Below are 23,960 nucleotides of genomic sequence, written 5' to 3' on the forward strand. Positions count from 1 at the left end.
GGGTTTTTTTTGTTCATATTAAATAAATATGGCGGTGTTGATAAAATTATACTAATGGTCAATCAGGTTAGGTTAGCTACATTATAAATACTTTAAAACATTGTGGACGGTTGATTTGGTTAGGATAGCTACATTAAAGGTACGGGAAAAAAAGCATGAACTTCGGGGAACTTCGGGTTTTGGCTCTCTCGTCTGTGAAATGAAGGCTTCCCGTGGTGGGACGCGAGGCGCGCGCGCGCGTGGGTGCCGCAGCGCCATTGGCCGCGGCGCGGGAAGGCGGGGCGTGGGAGGGGAGGGGGCGGTCCCCCGGCTCCCCCCCGCCGGCGGTAGTCACGCGCTCCGCCGGGCCCGGGGGTGACTCCGCGCCGCCGCGCCTCGCCCGAGCCCTCGCCCCAGCCGTCATGCAGCCGCCCGCCGAGGACACGTGACGCCGCGTCGTGCGACCAGCGCCTGCCGCCAGGTAGCGTGCTCCCGCATCTGCAGCAACTCCTGTGCCATTGCGTATTCATACTTTCTTTTTGTCCATTAAACAAAAGTGTTCCCAGCAAAGGCGTACGTGAAAAAAATTGTTAAAATCAAACTTCCCACGTGAACCGAGTCACTTTGTTGGGAGGCGAGGATCGGGAATGGTGATTTACAAACTTGCTAAGAAAAAGGTTTTGTCCTGTTAATTTCTTTGCCACTCCTACGTTTACATAAGCACGGATTAGTTATTTTCGCAGAAATCACGGACGTATAATTCAGCATAGGAGTTGTATTTAATACAATTTTTCGAACATACATCATTGCAGTTTTGCACTGTTTGTCATGGAAAGAAAAATTCAAGAATGCAATGATGTTTAGGTCCCTCTGTTCGACATCAGCTGATTTAGGGTTGTTCTCTGTGGGATTGTTTTTTTCATTGTTTTTGCATTGCATAAGCAATGGCGAAAAATTTCTACTAAATCAAAATTCCCCGTTACGTGAATCATTTAAAGAACGTATAGGAGTTTCATTCTAAATGGAGCATTATTTTCACAGCTTTGAGCCAATAACGAAAGAAACGTTGCAAACATAAACAAAAGTTATAGAAACCTTAAAAAAAATCCCTCGATGAGTGTCATGGATACACATAATCTACTTTCTTACTTGTTTCTACTTCGACATCGGACTATTTATGTCAATTTGACGAGCTTACTCCCCCCCCCCCCCCAACCTCTTTTAGGTTGTACGGGTTTGGCCTATTCGTGGCAAGTACAAGCGGAGACTATGTAATTTCTAAAATGTACTACTTCAATTCACATTTTAGCTACCAACACTGTATTACAAACTTCGTGTTATTGTATAAATCAAATTATATAAACAAGAGCTGTCGTTTGACTTCAAAAAGACCTTCATTGTACGAAGGTCTTGGTTGCCTGATAATTAAGCCGAACCTTATCAAATGATCGCTACTCTCAACTTTTCGTTCCGCTGAGAAATATCCCGTGAATGGGGCTTGCAACTACTTCCTTTGTGGTAGCGAAATGACTTGTTTATACACACCAATCATCAGGCTAAAACTATTTTAAGTGTGAAAATTAGTACGTTAGTAGGTATTAAGAATCATTTGGAGCTCAAATAATTTCAACTAAACAATGAAAATGAGTCCCATAATATTAATTGACTTTCTTAATGACTTATTGTTAGCGTGTTTCAAATAAGTATTCCAATGCCAGTGTCGTAAACGTCTTAGTGTCTGAAGTACGATAGGGCGTTGGATTATTTTGCGTATTTTCCACTTCCTGGTAATGCATCATCGTGTACCTTCTTGCTTCCAACATACATTATTACTAGAGACCTGCAAAATTCGCGGATTCATTCGGTGATTTGCTAGAATTCAAACATATATACCTCTTAGATAATTTTGCTATTGGCTTACTGTTCATCTGGACGAATCTCAACCAGTTATAAACCCTCAAACAAAGAAGGATCGAATCACAGACAAACCAGCTGAGGCGACTTACAAGTCGGCAGCCAATGAACTTGCGTTATTTGCCCGAGTGTACAGGGGTATGTGCAGTCTATCCTGAAGGCCATCGAAACCGCAAATTTTTCAGGTCTCTAATTATTATCCCTTTTCCTTTTATAATAAATTATGCGCGTGTCCCTTCAAATGCGAAATTTAATCAAGTGGCAGGATGAAGTAGATAGTTTGTTAAACACATATTTAATTTAACTAATACTTCACTAAAGCAGCCAGATAGAGTCTAACGTTACAAGCTTCTAGCGGAATACTAAAAGTAACATGTCATTTTGACTATAGGGTATTACCTACGGATGTTTCACAACATGAGTGTAGCAATATCTTAATTTGTTGTAAGGTTTGTGTTCGGATATATGCATGTTCAACTTTATCTGCTATTTATAAAAAAATTCATGAATTTATTTAACTTTTTAATTTATTGCCACTGGTCACTTACAGTTCGCAATTGGCATTGCATGCAACGTAACTTCTATTGACCCGTTTTTTAAACATTTCTTCATAAATATCTCGTTTTTACAAAAAGATCCAAATATGATGGGTGAGAGTGTGACCTAAAGTTAGGTTGCAACAGACCATAGATGCGTGGCTGCTTTCGCTACCTGAACGTCACTCATAAATCTATGTAACGTACTGGCAGAGAGTATGAAGCAAAACTCAGACATGAAGTGTTTACGCGCGCCACCTGTGACGTCATGTAGCCCTCGCGGGCTCTTGAGGCTTCTGTAGGTACAGCTCCTGCGCTCCTGCGCGATTTACGTCCGTCTCTTGGGCTCTGTCCTAGCTTCAAGTTTACGTCTCAAACTATATTCGACAGTACAGTTGGACGAAAAATGGCTTCCCATTTTCTCCATAAAATAAAGTAAAATAAACAGATAACCTCAAATATGTTTTAAATACGTCACACTATCAAAGATTACATATTATTAATAAAGACAACGTAAATATAAATAAATTAGTAATATTTAATTTTGTGACAGCTAACGTAAACAAACAATGCGTTGCGTACTTGGTCCATGTTTCCAGCCCCGCAGAGTATAAGAAATAATTTTTTTTTAAATTTAAGTAGCGCCATTTTAGGGCAGCTAAAAGACGTTCGAGAACATTCCCCGAATGAGCAGTTATTTGCAAGCAAGTCATGGCAGCTGCGTTTTTTTTTTTTTTTTTTTTTTTTGGACCTGTCACGTGCGAAACGAGCGTTTTCGTCGATGAGAACCACTGTGAACAAAAGTGCGTTGAAGTCAAAACCGTTAAATTTCGCCGCGACGAAAGCAAAGTTGGGCTGGAGCAGACTCCAGCGAGTCCCGCAATAGAGTCGCTGTTCCAGTCTGCTTGCACGCGCTTCAAGGCGCGCCGTTCCCTGATGACGTCAGCCTGTCACCCTTCTCAAGGGCACAGTGGCCTGGATTAGTTTTCTTCCACAGTCTCGCGTTTGTGCTCATTATTCTCAGTGAATCCACATCACAAATATCGTTAGCAATTATTGATTTTTTTTAAAAATTTTTTTTTTTAGAATCTTAAAGGCCGACATTTTCGTCAATCCTACCATTGAATCAGAGCATGTAATCGTGAATCGTGTGAATCGTGTTGTGCACAGTTTTAAATTAATTGTTTGTGTGTATCCTTTGACACTTATTTCTTAATTTTTTGTAGATCACTCATAAATCAATAAAAAAATTGGTTTCCCAACAATCCTACAAACCTTAGTTTTACAGGGTTTTGGGAAATCCAATTTTTTTTTATTTGTTTATGAATGTTGTACAAAAAAAATAATACATGTTAAAGACTACACACAAACGATTAATTTCAAACTGTATACAACACGATGCTCTTAGTTCGTGCTAGAGTTGACATAAAAATTGGTCTTTAAGTTCCGAAACCCACTAAATAAATACTTTTTAAATTTATAAAACATTTCATAAACAACTAACGATAAATTTACTATGAACAGATTTTAAAATAATGAGTAAAAAACAAGAAATTATGGAAGAAACAATTTATGATACTACCCCCTTAATATCACTGTTTCATCAACCACTAAAAGAAATAAAAATCGCTTCAGGTACCTAATTTTTATAACTTATCTACAAGCACCCTTACACATGTTTGGAACATAAAATCCTGGGAGAACGTAAAAGTACGTCAGTTGTCTCGTTCTTTCTACTATAACCAATTAAAATAAGGAAATTGTTATTCACTTACCGAACCAAGTAATATTTTAATTAAATAAATATTAGATTTTTTTGCTTTGAATATTATTAGTACAAATGTTTGTCACGCACCAGCTATAAAACAACCAAGGACTGAATTGTTTCCTTCAATGAATAACTAAATTAATGAAAGTTTCCGGTGGAATTTAAATACGACCTGTAAATAATTTCTTTGACGTAGCTCATGAGTACACTGTTTTGTAGGCTATCTACAATCTCAGAAGTTGTAACCTAGTTAGTAATAACTTACTCCACGTACAGTTAACAACAACAAAAATGAGACATGTGTATGTAACGAAAAAGAAAACATTATAGAATAGTTCAATGCAGATCTATGGAGGCGATGCAGTGATGAAACATCGTACTAGCATTCAGTGGCGTAGCCAGGATTTGTGTATGGGGGGTGTTAAGAAGCATGCCGCCCCCCCCCCCCGTATTAAAGCGGGGGGTCCGGGGGTCCTCCCCCGGGAAAATTTGGATTTTAAGGTGTAAAATAGTGCTATTTTAGCAGTTTTCGGTTCTTAAATTTAAATATTGTAATGGTAAAATTTTTATTAATTTTAATATGAAATTTGTTTGAGTGATGAATAAGAAATTAATTAAAGATTTGGTGCTAAGGGGGGGATTTGAACCCCTAACCCCCCCCCCCCCCCTGGCTACGCCCCTGCTAGCATTCAGGAGAGCCAGCCATCTTGGATGGAGTATTCTATCGGTTGTTATATTGACTCGGGGCCAATTACGAGAGTGTTCCTTGCCACAGCACGCTCCTAGGAAGCAGTGGTCGCTATATCGTTACGCTCTTGTGGCGAGGGAAGCGGTTTCGATTCCCACCACTGGCACGACTCTAATTCACAGTACAGTGTCGCTACCAACGGGTTTCGGAACTCGCTATGATATTGGACAGCTCAGTCACCTAGCCACTGTGCATAACTACGTGACGTCAAATCCTGCATTATTTCCAATTTCCAAATTTGCTTATGTTTTATTATTCAAATTGTGCTTACCGTATACTGCTACAAAAGTATACTGCTTTCTAGTTCAGTCTACTCAGTTTTATTAGATTAAATAATTTCTAGGTTTACCTTCATTGTTAACTCGACAATGCTAGTAGTTTAGAGTTTTGATACCTTTTTCAAAGCTAAGGACGGCTTGCAAAGTTGTGAATTGAGGCAAAGGAAAGAATCTCTCATTTGATTAACTTGAAAAATTTGTGCTAAGGTTTTCCTTACCTAACTCGGCAAGCCACTCTAGGTGTCATACAACTAGAGGTACAGCTACAATGTCAAAGTTATTTAATTTATCAAATGATTAATTTTGGACTCAAATGTGGCACTGGGAGATTCTTTGTTGGTGCTAAGCATGTAACTCGTAACCTATCAATTATAAGCACGAGTTTCTGTGACTATTGTACCACATGTCATGTTAGCTTACTTTAACACAGTGGCGGATCCAGGATTTTGGTTTGGGAGGGGCTTGACCCAGCTGAGGCTAGGCTTTATCAAGGCAAACACTAAAACAATAGTGGACCCAGATGCTTTTGGAGGGGGCTTGAGCCCCTTAGCCCCCCCTCTGGATCCGCTACTGCTTTAACAGTCTGTTCATATGTAACAAATGCAGTGTGAAGAATGGTTTTAAACATTAACATGCATGTGTCATGTTTGTATGCGTGTTATTATTTATTATTTTTTAAGTACCATGTAAGCATCCGTGTTAAAAATTCCTACATTCAAAATGTGTAATCATACAGCTTTAATAAAGCAAAAACAAGATGACTAAGTGTAAATTTAGGCATAATTTTGTCAGACTGGTTGTAATTTTTCCCCTTCATCGCAATTATATTGGCTTAAAATTGTAAATAATGATATCTTAATATTCAGTCTAAATATAAAATTAAAAAGCCTAGTAATTTAAAGGATACAGAATGATTGGCTTCAGTAAGTATTATTTTTTTAATGAAGTTGTGTATAAAACATGTACTCAAATACATTAACGTATTTTACTTAGTAACACACTGAATGTTAATTATCTTGAGGATATTTAGAATCTATATGTGGGAGCAAAAAGATGGACAAGAGTTAGTCTAATCCAACAGAAATATTGACTGACTTCAATATATACACAGCAGTAAATGCAATTTTTAATGCTGATACCTTGGCTCTATCCCTTGCTTTAAAAAGGAATAGTGATAGCTATACTTTTATATCATCATGGTTTGTAATAATTTTAATATGCATGTTGGGTGCATTTCACTAAACTAATCACTTAATTTTTATATTAAATAAACGAGCCAAATATAGGAATACTGCCTTAATTATTACACTAGTTATTAATTATTGTGTGGCTATGTGGCCACAAAAATTGTTGTATGGATTTTTCTTGAAATTCTATAAAATCATCGTAGTTTTAATAAGCTCAACAGAATTAATTACTGAATTTTTGAGGCCACCTTGAAAATCATATTTAAGGAGGGAGCCAGTTTCTTACTTAAGTACGTGGGACACCATTTTACAGAGCTCGTTATGTGTAACATGAATATATTTTTTATTATTTAATAATATTAAATATAACGGCGTAAGAGTTGCTTGAATCGCAGATTTTGAACATTTATGAGTCTAAATGGAAAACCGAGATAGTAAGAAATTTGAAACGTACGTACATGCGATAAGCTATAGGAATGAATCTATATTAAAAATGTGCCAAGAGTACTTTTATCTTAGACAAATATTTTGAACGTTACCAGTAAATGTTTATGAAACACATGGAACACTAAAGAGTCCAACTTATAATAATAAATAAGCCCGGGTTATTTGTTAAAATAATAAACGAATCAAATTATATTACTTGAAATTATAATATCGATATCAAGCTTTTGGAGAAATAAAGACAAATAATTGTTTTGCTATTTTAGTTTTATTCTTTTTGGTTTTAATTTGAACAATTTTCCATTTAGTTAATAAAATGTTATGCAAAAACTAGCTTAAATATAATATACGATGATAAAAATTACTAATATAAATATTATACTACTATATTATAATACTAATATAATATAAATATATTCAAGCAGAAAACCATCTGATGAGTTATTTAACTAACTTTCAAATGTCTCAGAGACATCCATATATATTCTGAACACAAATACACCGTAATTTATTGCGTTCGTGCATTGTAAATTACTAACTGGCTATCACTTGACCTTGATTTTTGAACTATGACTAAAATTCAACATTCTGACTCAAATTTGATAACACAATAGCTATTTATATTTTTACAAATATTTCATTTGGTAGTTCCTATTCTGATTAAAAATATTATTTAAGATATTTTAATAAAGGAATCTCTTGTAGAAAAAACCTTCTCTATATCGAGTTAAAACATTCTTTCTTTAAGCCTTAAAGTTGATAAGACCCGATGTGTTAAAAATATATTTTTTCCAGTTGATTTTTTTCTACCAACAGATTATCATCTATTTGTCATAATCCCTTCAGTTTAAAACCTACTTTACCTCCATGCTACCTAAAATTATTAATATATTCCTACTAAATACGTTTTCTCATATGCTGCTTTCAACATCCCTAACTCTTAGTAATTTTTCTGTCACCCTCTCTCTTTCACAAATATCACTATTATCAACAACAATAGGTGTCTTTGCTCCACCTATCAAATCTGTAGGCTCCTTAACAGCGTCTGACCTGATTAACTGGTTAAAGGTTAGAGTTGAAACCCCATATATTAGTTTTTTTAATGGATGAAATGGTAACAAATGCATTTACGTCACATGTTAAAGTTTTAGGAACTTAATTGGGCTTCTGTGGAGATAGAAACAACATTTTCCCTCAAAGTTAACTCCAGGTATCATCAGTATAAACAGTAGTTATAAGTATTGAAACACTACTAACTGATTTACAAGTTATCTAGTGCCCAACTATTGTTTCATGTTCATAATACACTAGTAAAAATAAAGCCTTTATTCTCTCAGGCTTACATAACAAGGCGCAGTTTTAAATATCTTAATAAACATCCATTATTTAGCCTATTAGCAATAAGCATTTAAAAGAGTACTTCTACCGATTTAATAATTTAAAATTATAAATGATTTAAAATATTGAAATCCAGCATGTAAACTGAACAGTACATCGAATAACTTACTGAACTTAGGAACGTGCTAACACACGCCTTAACAATATATACCTTTTTCAGAAATTGTATTTAATCACTATGCATGTGATATGAAAAAAATTATCCTCAGCGGTGAACAGGGTGGCGCATTGATAAGTCTTTGACTTTGTATTCGGAGGGACTAGGGTTCGATTGCTGACCCAGACTTCCTAATTAATTTTTTCCATTTTTTCCCCCCGAAATCAAGCCAGGCTAATGCTGGGGTAATGTCTTACTATAGTCAATAGCCAATTCCATACCCAACCTCATTGAATGTGTTGAGTGTACCCATCACTCTTTAACTCTCTTTCAAAAAACTTTAAAATAACAAAAATATAAAATAATAATGTTAATATAAACGACAACCGTGAGTGGAGTTATTGTTGAATAATGGCGCTGAATCAAGCACAATCATTCCATCAATCACTACTGGCCATTGGGTTTTTTTTTTCATACACGCAACTCAAAACACAAGACCCACAGCTATAGAACCTATCTCGTCTTGTAAGACATCAGCATCCTAACTGCACTGCCAATGTGGCTCTCTAACACGAGGTAAGATTTGAAATTTATCCGTTCCTTCTCTTCAGACATTTTCGTTTACCAGGTTAGCAATAAAGTAGAAACCTAATTAAATACAAGAGCAATTTTCACTCTAATGGAATTACACTGTTACTTTAACGACAAATAAATCTGGATTCATTTCCAGGTCTTTCCAAATGGACTGACAAAATTTTTCTTCTGATGCTTTAACTATAAAATATTAGGATTGCATGTTGCACAACGAAAAGCCGGCATGCCAGGTTAAAAACTTGCACCCGTGAGCATTACCATTTAGGGTCCGTTAATTTTGAGCCTAAAGTACAGGCGCAATCCTCAAGGCAGACTGGGAACTTGAAATTTTGAATGGAACATGGCACGGAAATGTATACTGCGCTATAAAAGGTTTGTTCGATGTGTCGTAGACCTAGATGGAGACGAACATAACGCTGTGGCAGTTCCTGCTGGAGCTGCTGATCAGCAACCAGTACACGAGCATCATTACGTGGACGAACAACGACGGCGAGTTCAAGCTGGTGAACGCTGAGGAGGTGGCGCGCCTGTGGGGGTTGCGCAAGAACAAGACCAACATGAACTACGACAAGCTGAGCCGTGCGCTGCGCTACTACTACGACAAGAACATCATCAAGAAGGTGCTCGGCCAGAAGTTTGTGTACAGGTCAGTGTGTTCCCGTAGGACCTCGCTTCAATTGCGTTGTGACAGAAACATAATCAAGAATGTGCTGAACCAGATGTTAGTCTGCAGGTGTGCTTTTAGATGATACATAGTGTCGCCGCTGCAATTCTGCTACAAGAACCGCATCAAGAAGATGGCGAACCAGAAGTTCTTCTACAGGTTAGTGCGTTATAAGCCTCATCACTGAATCTCTAGAAATATGCTGAACGTTTTTTGACCAAAGGTGAGTATTTTCCTTGAGATGATACGAATCATCGTTGCAATTTGATTGCTACAAGAACATCGTCAAAAATGTTCATAGCCAGAAGTTCTTTTACAGACTAAATGTATTTATTTAGACCACGTAGTTCCCTCAATGTCCTCGTATTAAACCAAGGCACTAGTTCTTCTGAAGGTTAGTATGTTCCTTCGGGCAAGACATAGGGATTTAGCTGCTGTGTGACTAGAATATCATCACAAAAGTGTTGAACCAGAAATTCGTCGGACTTAGTGAACTATTTTAATTGGCTTATAGAAACTTTGCTGGGCATTTTTTTTTTTAAATTTTTGGCAAGAACATCAATCATAAAAGAGGGCTGAACCTACAGTTAATTTACAGGTAAGTGCGTTTCTTCCGTTGATTCGCTTTTCACTCAGCAAGGTTATAATCAGACATGTTGGGCTCAAACTCCTTTCAAGCAACAAATATTTCCTAAGGTATTTTTTGTTAAGGTAGCAGTCTCAAACAAGGCAATGCCTTTGAACCAGGCACCTGTCGATTTATCAAGGTGTAAGCATAGTAAATCACAGATAAGTCTAATATTATTTCAAACCCGAGGCACCGTGGTACATACTAGAAATTGTATTGTACATTTATAATATGGTGAGTTGTAGTAATGGTTTGTGTAAAATGAAATATTTGGTACCTATTCGCATAAATTTTTTTTTCAGTCAGTGGCAAGTGTTGTGTATTATTATTTTTCTTTATACGTTTGCTAACAAAATTTAATGAAACTTTAAATGTCAATAAAATATTAAGACAAAGTTACATCACACGAATTATATTTTGTAAAATTAAAAACAAAATCATGGGTGACATTATTAGCGACACCCAAATGACAGGGACAGTTTTTAATGAGTAGATGAAGTGAGTTTTAAGAATAACTGATTACAAATGTGCAATGGGAATGAAACCAAACAAATGAATAATGGCTGTGAAAGCCGTCGTGTTACGAGCAGAAGTGAGCAGAGACTGGCGGAGTGCGGGGCGGGTGAGAGGCAAGCAGTCAGCTGTCTCTGAGACGTATCTTCGGTGATGGCTCCTGCCCCAGCATGCCGGCTCCCACTCTTGCCCGCTCTTGCCCGCTCTTGCCCGCTCTTGCCCGCTCTTGCCCGCTCTTGCCCGCTCTTGCCCGCTCTTGCCCGCTCTTGCCCGCTCTTGCCCGCTCTTGCCCGCTCTTGCCCGCTCTTGCCCGCTCTTGCCCGCTCTTGCCCGCTCTTGCCCGCTCTTGCCCGCTCTTGCCCGCTCTTGCCCGCTCTTGCCCGCTCTTGCCCGCTCTTGCCCGCTCTTGCCCGCTCTTGCCCGCTCTTGCCCGCTCTTGCCCGCTCTTGCCCGCTCTGGCCCGCTCTGGCCCGCTCTTGCCCGCTCTTGCCCGCTCTTGCCCGCTCTTGCCCGCTCTTGCCCGCTCTTGCCCGCTCTTACCCGCTCTTACCCGCTCTTGCCCGCCCGCCCGGGCACACACATGCGAGTCTTTCCAATACCAGAGGATTCGACCGGCTCATCCGTAGTTCAAACTAACGCAGCGATCTCCCAGGGCCACGAGTTGGCCGTCACAGCAAGGCAGGGGTCGGCCGACTTTCCAGGGAGACGAGCCAAATATCAAGCAAACAGATTATCCCATTTGTTTTACACAACCGCATCATGTATTTCCGCTGTATATACGTGGAATTTTAAGACGATAAAAAAAGAAAAAAATCAAAATATTTTATTTACAAAGTCAACATAAAGTCTTAAAAATAAAGGCTACTTAGAAAAAAAACACGTGAATGTAAAAAAAAAAATCATGGTAGTCATCAGTAGAGCTTTACTGACAAAACAAGTAAACCTAATTATTTTTATTAATTAATTATTAAAATAAACAAGCAGCTGGTCGTGTTGCGGTGGAGGGTGGTGCGATGGTAGCTGCGAGCGCAGGTCGGGGACATGCCTTGTGATGGGCCGTTTCATTTCGTTCGGATTTTTTTTGACGTGACAACGTCTAATAAATCGATGAACGCCGGCTGCACGCACGAAAAAGTGTCCCGTTACGCACATTGTCCCGTTACGCGGTGTCCCGTTACGCTCATTGTACGCTTGCGCCGCATCTATCTCTCTTCCACTCGATTGGAACAACCATCGATTTGACTTTTTCGAGGCACATTAAACTTGAAACTCCCATTCGTTTCCTACTTTTCCTATCATCGTCCTATCCTTAACAGAATAACACAGATTGGAAGAAGTTAAATAGCAAACATGTATAAAAGTTATAGTTAAAATAATCTGTTCGTTAAAGTAATAAACATATTTGAATTAATGAGTGCAAATAAAAGTAAATTTATCAATTAAATTGGAGATTTAATTTCACTCCTCCTTTGTATCCATACAAAATAGTGATAATTCAATAAAAATGATTCAATTTTATTCATAAAAGTATGCAATCATTTCATCGATGTTTTGTTATGACGTTGTCACGTTAAACTATCGTCCGTAAACCGACTTTACAGACAACCAATTTTTTTTTTTTTTGGTGGTTTGGCAGCGCAGTGAGGGGCAGAGCCGGGAAATCCTGCGAAAAGAGCCGCGGTATGCCGACCCCTGTCCTGATCCGGTGTGATGCGTGTCTCCTAATTATTCCACATTCTTCATCACGGGAATAGTTTGTCCTTCAACTGAAATATTTTGGGGTTACTTTATTTTGATGTCTTATTGAAACAGTGATTTTTTAAATATATATTTGCCCACTGTGAATTTTTATTTTTATGTAGAAATATTTGATTTCTGCTTTAAGCGCGATTTGAAAACTGCTCATAATATCTGAGTGGGGTCTGTTTACGAAAAACATTCAAGAATACGCTGAAAGCGGATGGGTAGTTCTGTTGCCGTATTTGGTTTTTAAAATGTGTTTTTAGGAGAGTGGAAATGGCTAAAACGCGCCTTTAAAGAATAGGGCATACTATTTAGGCAAGAAACACTAGGTACAGTTACATCACCGACCACTCTCTTTTTATTTTTATGATCTTTGTTTGTCTGGGTTTTCCGTGAAAAATTACATTAATTGGAAAACGAAAAATTTAAATTTTATCAGCATCTAATTTAAATAGCTGACCTATACTTTTCGGTTTCAAATGATTCTTCGTAATTTCATACCGTAAAAACCTTAAACATTTTAATGCCTCATGTAATGACACGATTTCACCGGAATTTGATCGTTAGCATTAATAACTATAACTTAAGTATATTTTTTCTAGAAATAATTTAAAAATCTCTTAAGATAAATTCGAAAAATAAGGGTCGAATTTTAAGTTCCATGTTGGCTTTGAAACATTTTTTCGAGAGTTTATTTAAAAAATGTTTCGACCTTTTCATTGGCGGAAGGAGGGGGGGGAAGTAGGGTTTTATACTAAACCCTTAGGAAGGGCCCTTCTCCTTAATGTCAGGACCCTGAATAAGTAAATGTCCCAGGACTTCGCTAAGTCTAGTAGCTACCATATAGGGCCATGGTTACCGCTTAACTTTCATAGTTGCCCTAAAGAGACCCTGTCACACTGACAAATTTTCGCTTCCAACACCTCGCCAATAGGTTTTATCAAATAAAATTTAGTTATGACATCATCGAAAACGTCACTAGCGCGACCATGTTTGTTCGGAAACTTGGGTGACTTGAGTTCCCATCAAATATTTTGCATACAGGACGGGTTATAAAATATCGTGGAAGTTGGATGCGATCTACCAATCAAATTCGTGCCTGGTGAAAACGGAGATGACGTCGTTTCCATCACAATGATCCTTTAAAATGGCGAAGAACAAATGGGCGATTAAAGAGGTTATAAAAGTGAAATAACCACATTTATTTTAATATAAATGTCGTGTGCCAAATAACTTTATGTGTAAAAAGGAAAAGTATATTTCTACAACTTAAAAAAAAAATCACTGAACATGTATTTCATTATGTAACGTATATTATTGTAAATTAAATGTATACATTTTCAAAAAAATTTAAAAATGCTCAAATAGCATAAGAAGTTCCAAAAATCCATCCAGTATTGTGATACTTTTTTTTAATTTCAAAATTTACCTACATTAAAATTGAAAAGTTTAAGATAACTCAGACGGAAAATAAACTTGGAAAGTGTGACATGATTTAAAACATGTTTGAGGTTATTTGTCAAAACATATTTGATGGAGAAAACTGGAAGCCATTTTGTATCCAATACCACCCTTCCACTCTGTTGCCAAATATTCGGCAGTGTGGCAGGGCCTGAAGCATGCAGAGAAGACCGCGCGCCAGTTCAGAGGCGGCATCGTGCTGTGAGCACCAGCTAGCGTCGCACCTATCAAACCGCCGCACCAACACAGACGACAGACACATCCCTGTTTGTAGGCGACAGGCCCCTTGGCGTTTCTGGCCACTCCCCACACGGAGGTCGCAACTCTGGACACGTTCTCTGCCAGTTTCTAGGTCGCAGATAGTCGGAGAGCTACGAGACCTTTCCTCAGCCACCCCGGCAAGCTATATAAGCGCGTCAGCCGACCAGTTGAATCAGTCTTTCGGTTTAGCGATACGTGAAATGAAGTGCGAGCGACTGAAAGAGTGTTCAGGAACAATGGTGCGTGGTAAGTTACTGTCGAGTCAGACACCGGTGACATGTAAACAAGAGCAATTATGTTAGCATTCTTTTTTGGACAGACTTTCGACTGATTTATATATTTCAATATGTAGCGTGACGTATAGCAATGTAGTGAAACGAGAAACTTGACTAGAAATTAGTGAACCCAAACTAAACAAATTGAGCTATTCTTGACATTTCCTTATTTGTAACAATATGTTTGAAACAACAAAAAATCCAACAAATAAAGCTTTAAATACTTAAAAAAATTTGATTTTGTCAGTAATAAAATATCGGTTTAAGCTATGGACCTTTATGGTTTCTATTATGTAAAAGTTGGTGCTAAACGTACCTACTTGTGCATTAATGAACTGACACAACTCCTAGCACAAAATATTATGAACATGTATTATATTATATAAAATTTGACTTATATTACATTTAAATTTTGGAGTCAATGGGGAAGTATAAGTAACTCTCGTTTCAATTTGAATGGACATTTTCTTTTGCCACGAATTAGTAAAAATCATTTTGGCTCGGTCGATAGGCGCAGGTAGTTAGTTACCTGAACTGAAGGAAGGACAGTACAAATCCAGCTTGTAGAACATTCTGGCAACCTTATGTACCGTAATGAACCCTGGGACATTTAAGAACCTAATATAACTTTTTAACATTCTAAATATTCTGGAAAATTTTGGAAACTTTGTGCACATAGTAAACTAAATGTTCTCGAATATTCCAAAAGTAACAATTTTTTGGTGTGTCTATTAATTTTTTTTTCACTACTTACAGTAAGAGCTAGTCATATTAAAAGTTGTTTTAGATAAATGTTTTATATAATGTGTTAAAGGTTCGCAATAAATTTGAACAAACTTGATACTAAGGGAGTTATGATTTATTTTTGTCCTTGCACCCCTGGAACTAATGGTTGATGTTATCAAAACCTTTCAAAAATGTTTGGTATTACTCTTAGGATTATAATTAGTTAAAAATTTTAAAAAGTTTTGCTATTAGGGAATTGTGATTTTTTTTTTTAGTTTTTCAGTATGGAAGAAATTTGTGCAATTATAGCAGTTATCATAACCATAAACTGTTACTTATTTAGAAATTTCAAAATAAAATGTTAATTGTGTAGTATTACTATAATTTCAATTTAAATGGATGTTTTCCTTTGTCATAAATTAGTAGAAAATCTATTTTGACTCGGTTTACAGGCAATGGTTTTAGAGTATAGGGTCCACGAAGAAAAAAAAATAGGTAGAAATTCTCCGAAAGTCGCACCATGGTAAAAACTGCAAAATGAACTCTTTCTTCGAAATTTACCAAAAAAATACAAATAATAAAATCTACTTAGCAATAGTAAAACTACAAAAACCCAGAAAACAACAGCAAACTTAGAAGTCATACAGTCATCGAAAATATGGCGACCAAGAACATCAACATATCACTGGGTACATACATTAACAGCAAGCACAGATAAAAATTAATTTATGATATGTCCGCTTTCGATGAAGCAGCCACCATGAAAAGGCAGTAATAACCTAATATCAACTATCGTAGACAAAAAAATAGCAAAATAAAAAACTAACTGTAGGAATGACATAAAGCAAAGCCAGACACATTGGACACAAGAATAAATTTCAAAGAAGACGTACAGAGGAGACAAGTGACTTGGGAGTACTCTCATTTACTAACTGCAGGCCTTTCTAATTTTCTGTTTTATAACAAAGTTATAAACATTTTTAGGTTTGTAGAATATTATATATTGGTTTAGTTCCGAAAATATTTTTGTAAATCTCCAGAAAAATGTTTTTACAACTTTTGAAAGTTTCGAGTAGAAAAAAGTAAGCATTAATAATTTAATATGAACTCTCCCGTAGTTTGTTATTTTTACTCATGTTTGACAGTGGAATCACTTCAAGGTCAGATGACAAATATTTTTTAGAAGTTCAGCGTTTGTTGTCTCGTTAAAATGGATTTGTCAGCTCAAAGGTAAATAATAAGTGAAAAACATTTTTTTTGCGTATAAGAATTAGTTAGCCAACAGAAGTCTTAGTATATACGTGATTCGTCAAATATAAAACACTATGCTAATGAAAACAAACTTGTCTCAGTGCAGTGATTTAATTAAATATATAAATTAATATTGTTTACAGATTTGTTTCATTTCCTGAGATCGTCAAAATGGAAAGCAAGATTCCATTTAAAGTGAAGATGGAAAGTCTTCAAAAGTCCCCTGGTATATTCACTGGGAAGTTTTTCTGTAGGCCTGCTTCAACAAATTCGAACTTCAGTTCTTTTGCTTCAAGAACAGCCGCAGCCGCACTAGCAGGTGAGTTTTTTTTTATCATAATTCATTACCTAATTGCATCAGCTGAGCATCATCATCTCAAGATACATCATATACATCTCAAAGATGAAAACAATAATAAATTTTGAAATGGCTTTCCAATGAGTGTTTAATCGCATATCAAAATGTCAGAGGGTTGCGAACAAAGTATAATAAATTTATTTTGAAAACCTAGTACACTCTCAATATGATATCATCTGCCCCACATAAACTTGGTTTAACGATCTTTCATGGACCAATATTTAATATTTAAAATAAAAGAAATTTTTTACTTACATTAAAAAAAAGAGTTGGCGGTGTTTTGGTAGCGATTAACAAAAGTATATTTTTATCAGTTCAGCAAATAAATAAATATGACTATCCTGGAATAGAAGCTGCTTGAATGAGATTTTCTGACTCTTGGTAATACCTATTTGCCTCCAGACACTACACCAAATGCATGCTCCGCTTATTTTGATTCTTTAGAAGGAAAACTTGAAACATGTCAAGACGAATTAGTGGTTCTCGGTGATTTAAAAGCCTACCTGGTGTTTATTGGTCCAATAAAACACATCTAACTTAATGCATATGCACATCAAAACCAAGGCTCGGTGCCTACTCAGTTTTTCATTTAGTGTCGAATTAATTCAGTGCAATTGTACCCAACCATAAAAAACCTCTTAGACCTATGTTTTACCAATAAAACTCAGTGTGTAGTATCTCAAGCTACTGATGTGCTCATCGAAGACGACCTATATCATCCTACACTTAATATTAACATTACAATTGAACGTATCTACGGTGTTACTAATCAATATTTTGGTTTTAGAGATTACAAAAACGGCGATTTTTTCGGTCTGTACAACTTGTTAAAAAATTATGATTCATCCAGTTACTATACATCTTCTGTTGTTAATAATCTTGTTGAATAACTAAGTACAAATTTTTGTGAAATAATCAATATCTACATACCCTTGTATTCTAAAAAATATTTCTAAATATCTTAATGGGTTTTCTAGTGAATTAATACAAGACCTGAAATCCAAGAAATATTTCCACAATTTGCGCAGAAGAAACAACAACCCATACTGCGGTACCTATTCCTCTCATTACCGGAAACAAGTTAAATCTAAAATTAAGCGTGAAAAAAAACATTGATCTCGACCAATCAACACTAATATTATGAACAACACAAAAGTTTTTGGCGTTATGTGAAAATAATGGAAAATGGCTAATATGATCACCTCTCACTAAAATACGATGATGTTTCAAATGATCCTGTTATACTATACAATGTATTTGCTTAGTATTTTTCTAGTATGGATGTGACTTCAAGCCATAATCTCCATGTGTCTATCAACAAAAACCTTGACACAATATCTATCTCTAAAATTTCTGATAGCCTTTTCCGTGGGGTATCAAGGCCCTAAAATCGTCAAGATCAAGAGGTACTGATTACATTCATAATTTTATTTCAAAAAGTTGCTGTAACTTACTAATACCGCTCTTGAAACTTTATATAACTCGAGTTTAAAATTCCAAAATTTTCCGTATAAATGGAAAATAGCCAATGTAATTCTTATATATAAGAATGGTTCTAAATTAAATGTTTCAAATTATCTACCAATAATTTTACTGAATGAATTTAACCCAATTTTTTAAAAAATTACAAAATATTAAATTTTCAACAAAAAAATTAATTATCTTTAATCATAAAGCACGTTTATTAATCCTATTTATAATGAAGTTAATAATAGAGGGCCGGCTGATGCCTGCTTTTTGATCTTGGAAAAGCGTTTGATACCTAAAATCATTAAATACGTCTTGAAACGTTATCAAATTTCAGTTTAAGTGTTAATTATGTAAATTAGTACTCCAACTTTCTAAATAATATCTTTCTATGTATCCATTAACAACAACAGTTCCTCCTTGTTTAAAGCTAGCTCAGGAGTCCTCTAGGAGGTACACTGTCACCTATACTTCTCATTATTTTTATCGATGACATTTCTCAAGTCCTTAATCACTCTACTGGTGTACTTTTTTGCTGATAACAAAATTTATAGAAAAAATCACAACACTCCATGATTGTCTTCTACTTCAAAATGACATAAAATAAATTAATAATTGGTGAAAGCTTAACTTAGTTACTCTAAACAATAAAAAAAACCAAAATAATATTTGTATCAGGATATAAAACTTTAAATTATGATTATAATATAGAAAAATCATCAATTTCTAAAGTATCATTTATAAAACTTCTTGATATCATTTTAGACTCTAAATTATACTTTCATCAGCATGTGGAATTTTTGAATTTATAGTTCCCGAAGAACATTAGTCCAAACTAAGTACATAACTTTTCACGCTAATAATTCAGACTCCAGACTCAGTTCTCTCACTTCATTTGTCATTAATAAGATCTCAATTAGAAGGTTCATTGATATGGAATAGCATTAACACATGCGATAGCAATAAAATATAATACATAGAAACAAAATTATAAAATTGGTAACTAAAGAATTTCCCTTAACCCACTTTAACATCACTTTAAGATCGAAGAGCTTATTTAGATTCACCTTTTTGTAAACATTTGTTATAATTCAAAACTCAATTGCAAATATATTTGAGATGATATTTGCCTTAAAGTGCCCCAATTTAATTGTCACCGTTTATCAGCATTGTATACAGTTAAAAATAACGATAATATTTATAGATTAATTTTAAATTCTAATAAATTTAATATGAATTTGAAAATCAAAATATTTATTTTTAGTATCATTTAACTTTCAGGTTAACATTATTGTACTTTATAAATTTATGTCTTACTGCTTACTATGTTACTGATTTATGCTATTGTTACAATTTATTATGTGGGTAGAACTGGATTCGTAAAGGATAGCCCAGTTAAGTTTTATTACACAGTTTTATTGATTACTAATGTTTAATAAATAATCTTACTTAAAAATGCTTAATCACCAATTACTTGTAGTTAAAAATGTTTATTCCCAAGTCGCTCAGTGCCTGTCAAGTTCTTACAGATCGCACTCCTCACTGGGCCGCTCTCCTCACGGAACTCACGCGGTTCACCCCACGGAACTCTTGTCGCCAAAAACCTGTCGCCGAACTCACCGCGGAACTCTGTCGCCAAACTCCGTCGCCGAAAAACTCGCCGCACTCACGGCACTCTCGCCAGTGTCGCGGGTTTCTCGCCACTCCCAAGAACTCCGTCGCCGAATTCTCGCCGCACCCGCGACACTCTCGCCACTCGCCGTCGCCCCCGCCCCAAAATTCTCGCACCCGAAAACCATCGCGGAGGCCGGCGTCCCAGCTTTAGTAACTAGGGGCGCCCTTCTCGAACAGACGAGAGGGGCTGATGACGAGTCGCGTCATCCCGAGTAACAGGCGATTTGCCTAAAGGCGGTTTGCCTAAACATTAAATCGTTACGGCGATTTGCCTAAAGTCATTTCGCCTAAAGGCGTTTTGCCTAACGTCGAATTGCCTAACGGCTATTTGCCTAAAGGCGATTTGCCTAAAGGCGATTTGCCTAACGGCGCTTTCCCTAACGGAGTTCTGCCTGACGGCGATTTGCCGAACGGCGTTTTGCCTAACTCCGATTTGCCAAACGGCCTTTTGCCTAACGGCGATTTGCCTAACGGCGAATTTCCTAACGGCGATTTGCCTAACGGCGATTTGCCTAACGGCGATTTGCCTAACGGCGAATTGCCTAACGGCGAATAGCCTAACGGCGAATAGCCTAACGGCGAATTTCCTAACGGCGAATAGCCTAACGGCTAATTGCCTATCGGCGAATTGCCTAACGGCGAATTGCCTAACGGCGAATTGCCTAACGGCGAATTGCCTAACGGCGAATTGCCTAACGGCGAATTGCCTAACGGCGAATTTCCTAACGGCGAATTGCCTAACGGCGAATTTCCTAACGGCGAATTTCCTAACGGCGTTTTGCCTAACTACGATTTGGCCAACGGCGTTTTGCCTAATGGCGATTTGCCTAATGGCGATTTGCCTAACGGCGTTTTGCCTAACCTAACATAACCTAACGGCGTTTTGCCTATCGGCGTTTTGCCTAAAAGAGGAAAAAGCGTTTTGTCTAACGGCGAATTGCCTAATGGCGATTAGCCTAACGGCGTCTTGCCTAACGGCTTTTTGCCTAACGGCCTTTTGCCTAACGGAGATATTCCTAACGGCGTTTTGCTTAATGGCGTTTTGCCTAAAATTAGGCAAAACTCCTTTAGGCAAAACGACACATGCCCGTCATCCCTGGTCGACCCGACGCCCGAACAGTCGAGAAGGGCGTCGCTCGCTCACGTCAGTTCATGCGGCGGCCCGCGGAATTACCAAGGCCGCTCAGCGACAGAGAACGGCGCCGAGGCTGGACGATGCGCGGGGAGTGGAGGGGGAAAGAGGTAGCGACGACCCTTGTAATCCGGCCAGGCACGCGTGACATACCTTACGTCTATGGATGGCGCGTGACGTCAGTGGCCGTGGGGGTCACCAGCCAGCTCCAAACCTGGCACCGCAGTCTGGTCTCTCTCGTTCGTAACAATATAAATTATATTACGTATTATATTTGTCATTGTGTCGTTTGTTTCTTTGCATGTCTGGTCCTTTGTTGATTGTTTATTTAAAAATATTTTATGTATTTTTCTTTGTATTTTGTATTTGCCGTGCCCACTAATATAGTTCCAGGACTGTTGGAAGGCGCGGAACAAAATTCAAACAAATAAATAAATAAATAAAAAGATGACTCGGTTATTCAAAATATGTATTTGAAAAATCGCTGACATGGTTAGGTATTAAAGCTTGAACTTTTGACCCACTAGTCTGGCATTCGGGCTATGATTTGCAGGCTTCTAACTTATATATATATATATATATATATATATATATATATATATATACACACACACATACAAATGTGGGCGAGTCTTTCAGTAGTCGCCAGTGATGTTTAAACATCTAACCTCGGTAGCGAGCAATTTAAGGTATTCTCATGTTGAAAATAAACATAATACGAAACCAGGAAACCAAAATTAACGCAGAAATCTTTGAAATAATGCAGAAAGTGACAAATAGGCCAATATAAAATGTATTCATTTTAGGGAAACACGTTAAAATTGTTTTCCCTATTTAAAAACTAACTATACTTCTGTTTGACAAGATGGTATTATCGTATTTGAGGTAAAATTTCTTTAGGGGAGTTGAGAGCGAAATTTTAGCTTGCACCAGAAATGCAATGAAATAAGCGTGCATTACAAACGGAAATCTGTAAGATTGAAAGTGAAATGCGCATGCATGCTAAACTGCTGTAGCCACGACCCGAAGTCCGTAAGACGGCGGACCCACGGGGGATGTACTAAGTGAATTGGTGTGCCAAAATAAACTTTGTAATTGTGAAACTATCCTTGAATACATTTTTTAAATATGAATAGTCATAATGCCCGAGTGGCATTCAACTTTTTATTGTTACTGTACTTTCAATTGTGTTTTTCTATAGTCAGTTAATGTTGGACATGTTTCCCATCACATCAATAATGTTTTAAAATATAATCACTTCGTTGATTCGCGCGAACACACCCGAAGCATGGCTTGGCATACGCCGAGCGCTGGTAGCGCGCAGCTTCTAGGCACGAAGGCAGTCGACCTTCGTACAGCCTAACCAGTGTGTGCCTGAAACTGGGAGCTTCATGCCACGAAGGGTGATGCGCACCTAACTGCATACAGCTGAACTCTAAATGTCGGCGCCAGGCTGGTCGCTTGCTTCCTGTCGAGAGTCTTAATATCACTGCGCTGCGATCTAGTCGGTAGCGGTCCTGCAAAGACGGGCAATGGGGCCTCTGCTCACAAAACCCCCATTAACTATAGAACTGTTAAAAGAACCTCATAGCTTTGTAAACGAACTTTATAGACGTCAGAAATGCGTAAAAATAGCATATTTTGGTGCTATTTTTTTCTTCAAAATTTTGGATTTTCCATTTAACAGGGAAATTTAACTACTCAAAATACTCCAATCATTCACCCCTACCAATATTCAGAGATGTGTATGCCCCTGGATAAGGAAGTGTGTGTGTGTGTGTGTGTATATATATATATATATTTACATACACACACTCCTCCCCACAAAATCATAAAAAAAAAAATATTATAAAAATCTATCACTCCTACCAACATGAGGAAATAATTTGAAGCAAACACGGTCAAAGTGGTTATATCCACCCCTCTCTCCGAAATTAAGTTATGCTTACGCTCCTGAGGATAGTTCCCTGAAACCCGTCCAATGAAAATTTGCGCGCTACTGCTCACACCTGTAACTTCGCCAGGCTTAATTTCTGGATGCATGTTCCTTAACAAAGATTACTTAATTTGTAATTCCCCGCCACACATTAAATTCATGCCCCAATGTGTTCATGTGTGTGTGTGTAGAGAGAGAAAGATAGAGTTGTAGGAGTCAATATGTTGCACACACAATTCCGAGATAATATAGTATAGATAGATAATATAGATAATATAGTATATATATAATATAGGCACAACGTTAAGCTGGATTGAATGTATGTCACGGCACACGGAACAAGAACGTAGCCAGGGTAGAAGTCCGTGGTGTCTGGTCCCCTCCCTTCCAGGGTTTAGAACACAAGTGAACACAGAACAAGACAATTATGGTTTACAAAGAGAAAAATTCAGAAGGATCATTTCAATATTTAGTGGACTACAATAATTAATTTCCACCCCATTATAGCCCGACATGCCTCAAGTAGAAGTGGGAGGAATTGTGTTTACAAGTTGTCCGTATTTTATGCCGGTCTACACAATTATTACTGTAAGCATGTATTTCATACAAACTCTATGTGTTTCGTATATTTGATAACATTTATATCTAATTATAACTTGTCTTAACAAAATCATCAAATATATTTTAAGAACCAAGTATTAAAAATGATAAATGAAAACCAAAATATCAAATGTTCAGTATTATTTTCTCTTGCAAAATCACTTCTTAAATTTCTATGTGTAAATGTTGGCATTCTAATAATATACTATTTCCTGAGATTTCAGTGTGACGATCAACTATAATTATAAATTATTATTATTCAATTATTCAATTATTATTATTCAATTATAAAGAAAACTTACTCATAAAAATGATGAAATGTTTATAC

At 36.9% G+C, this 23,960-nt stretch overlaps 1 protein-coding gene across 1 annotated transcript in view; it reads left to right on the forward strand.

The window, feature by feature from the left end:
• Positions 1-380: 380 nt before the first annotated feature.
• Positions 381-23,960, forward strand: part of LOC134529208 (ETS translocation variant 3-like) — a 36,394-nt gene continuing 12,814 nt past the window's right edge. Inside the window, exons 1-3 of the mRNA XM_063363072.1 lie at positions 381-460; positions 9,369-9,589; positions 16,609-16,784. Coding sequence (XP_063219142.1) covers positions 9,501-9,589; positions 16,609-16,784 — 265 coding nt within the window. The 5' untranslated portion in view covers positions 381-460; positions 9,369-9,500. The remainder of the gene's footprint in view (positions 461-9,368; positions 9,590-16,608; positions 16,785-23,960) is intronic.

The sequence above is a fragment of the Bacillus rossius genome, chromosome 2, assembly GCF_032445375.1.
Source record: "Bacillus rossius redtenbacheri isolate Brsri chromosome 2, Brsri_v3, whole genome shotgun sequence".
In the NCBI taxonomy this organism is placed as follows: Eukaryota; Metazoa; Arthropoda; class Insecta; order Phasmatodea; family Bacillidae; genus Bacillus; species Bacillus rossius.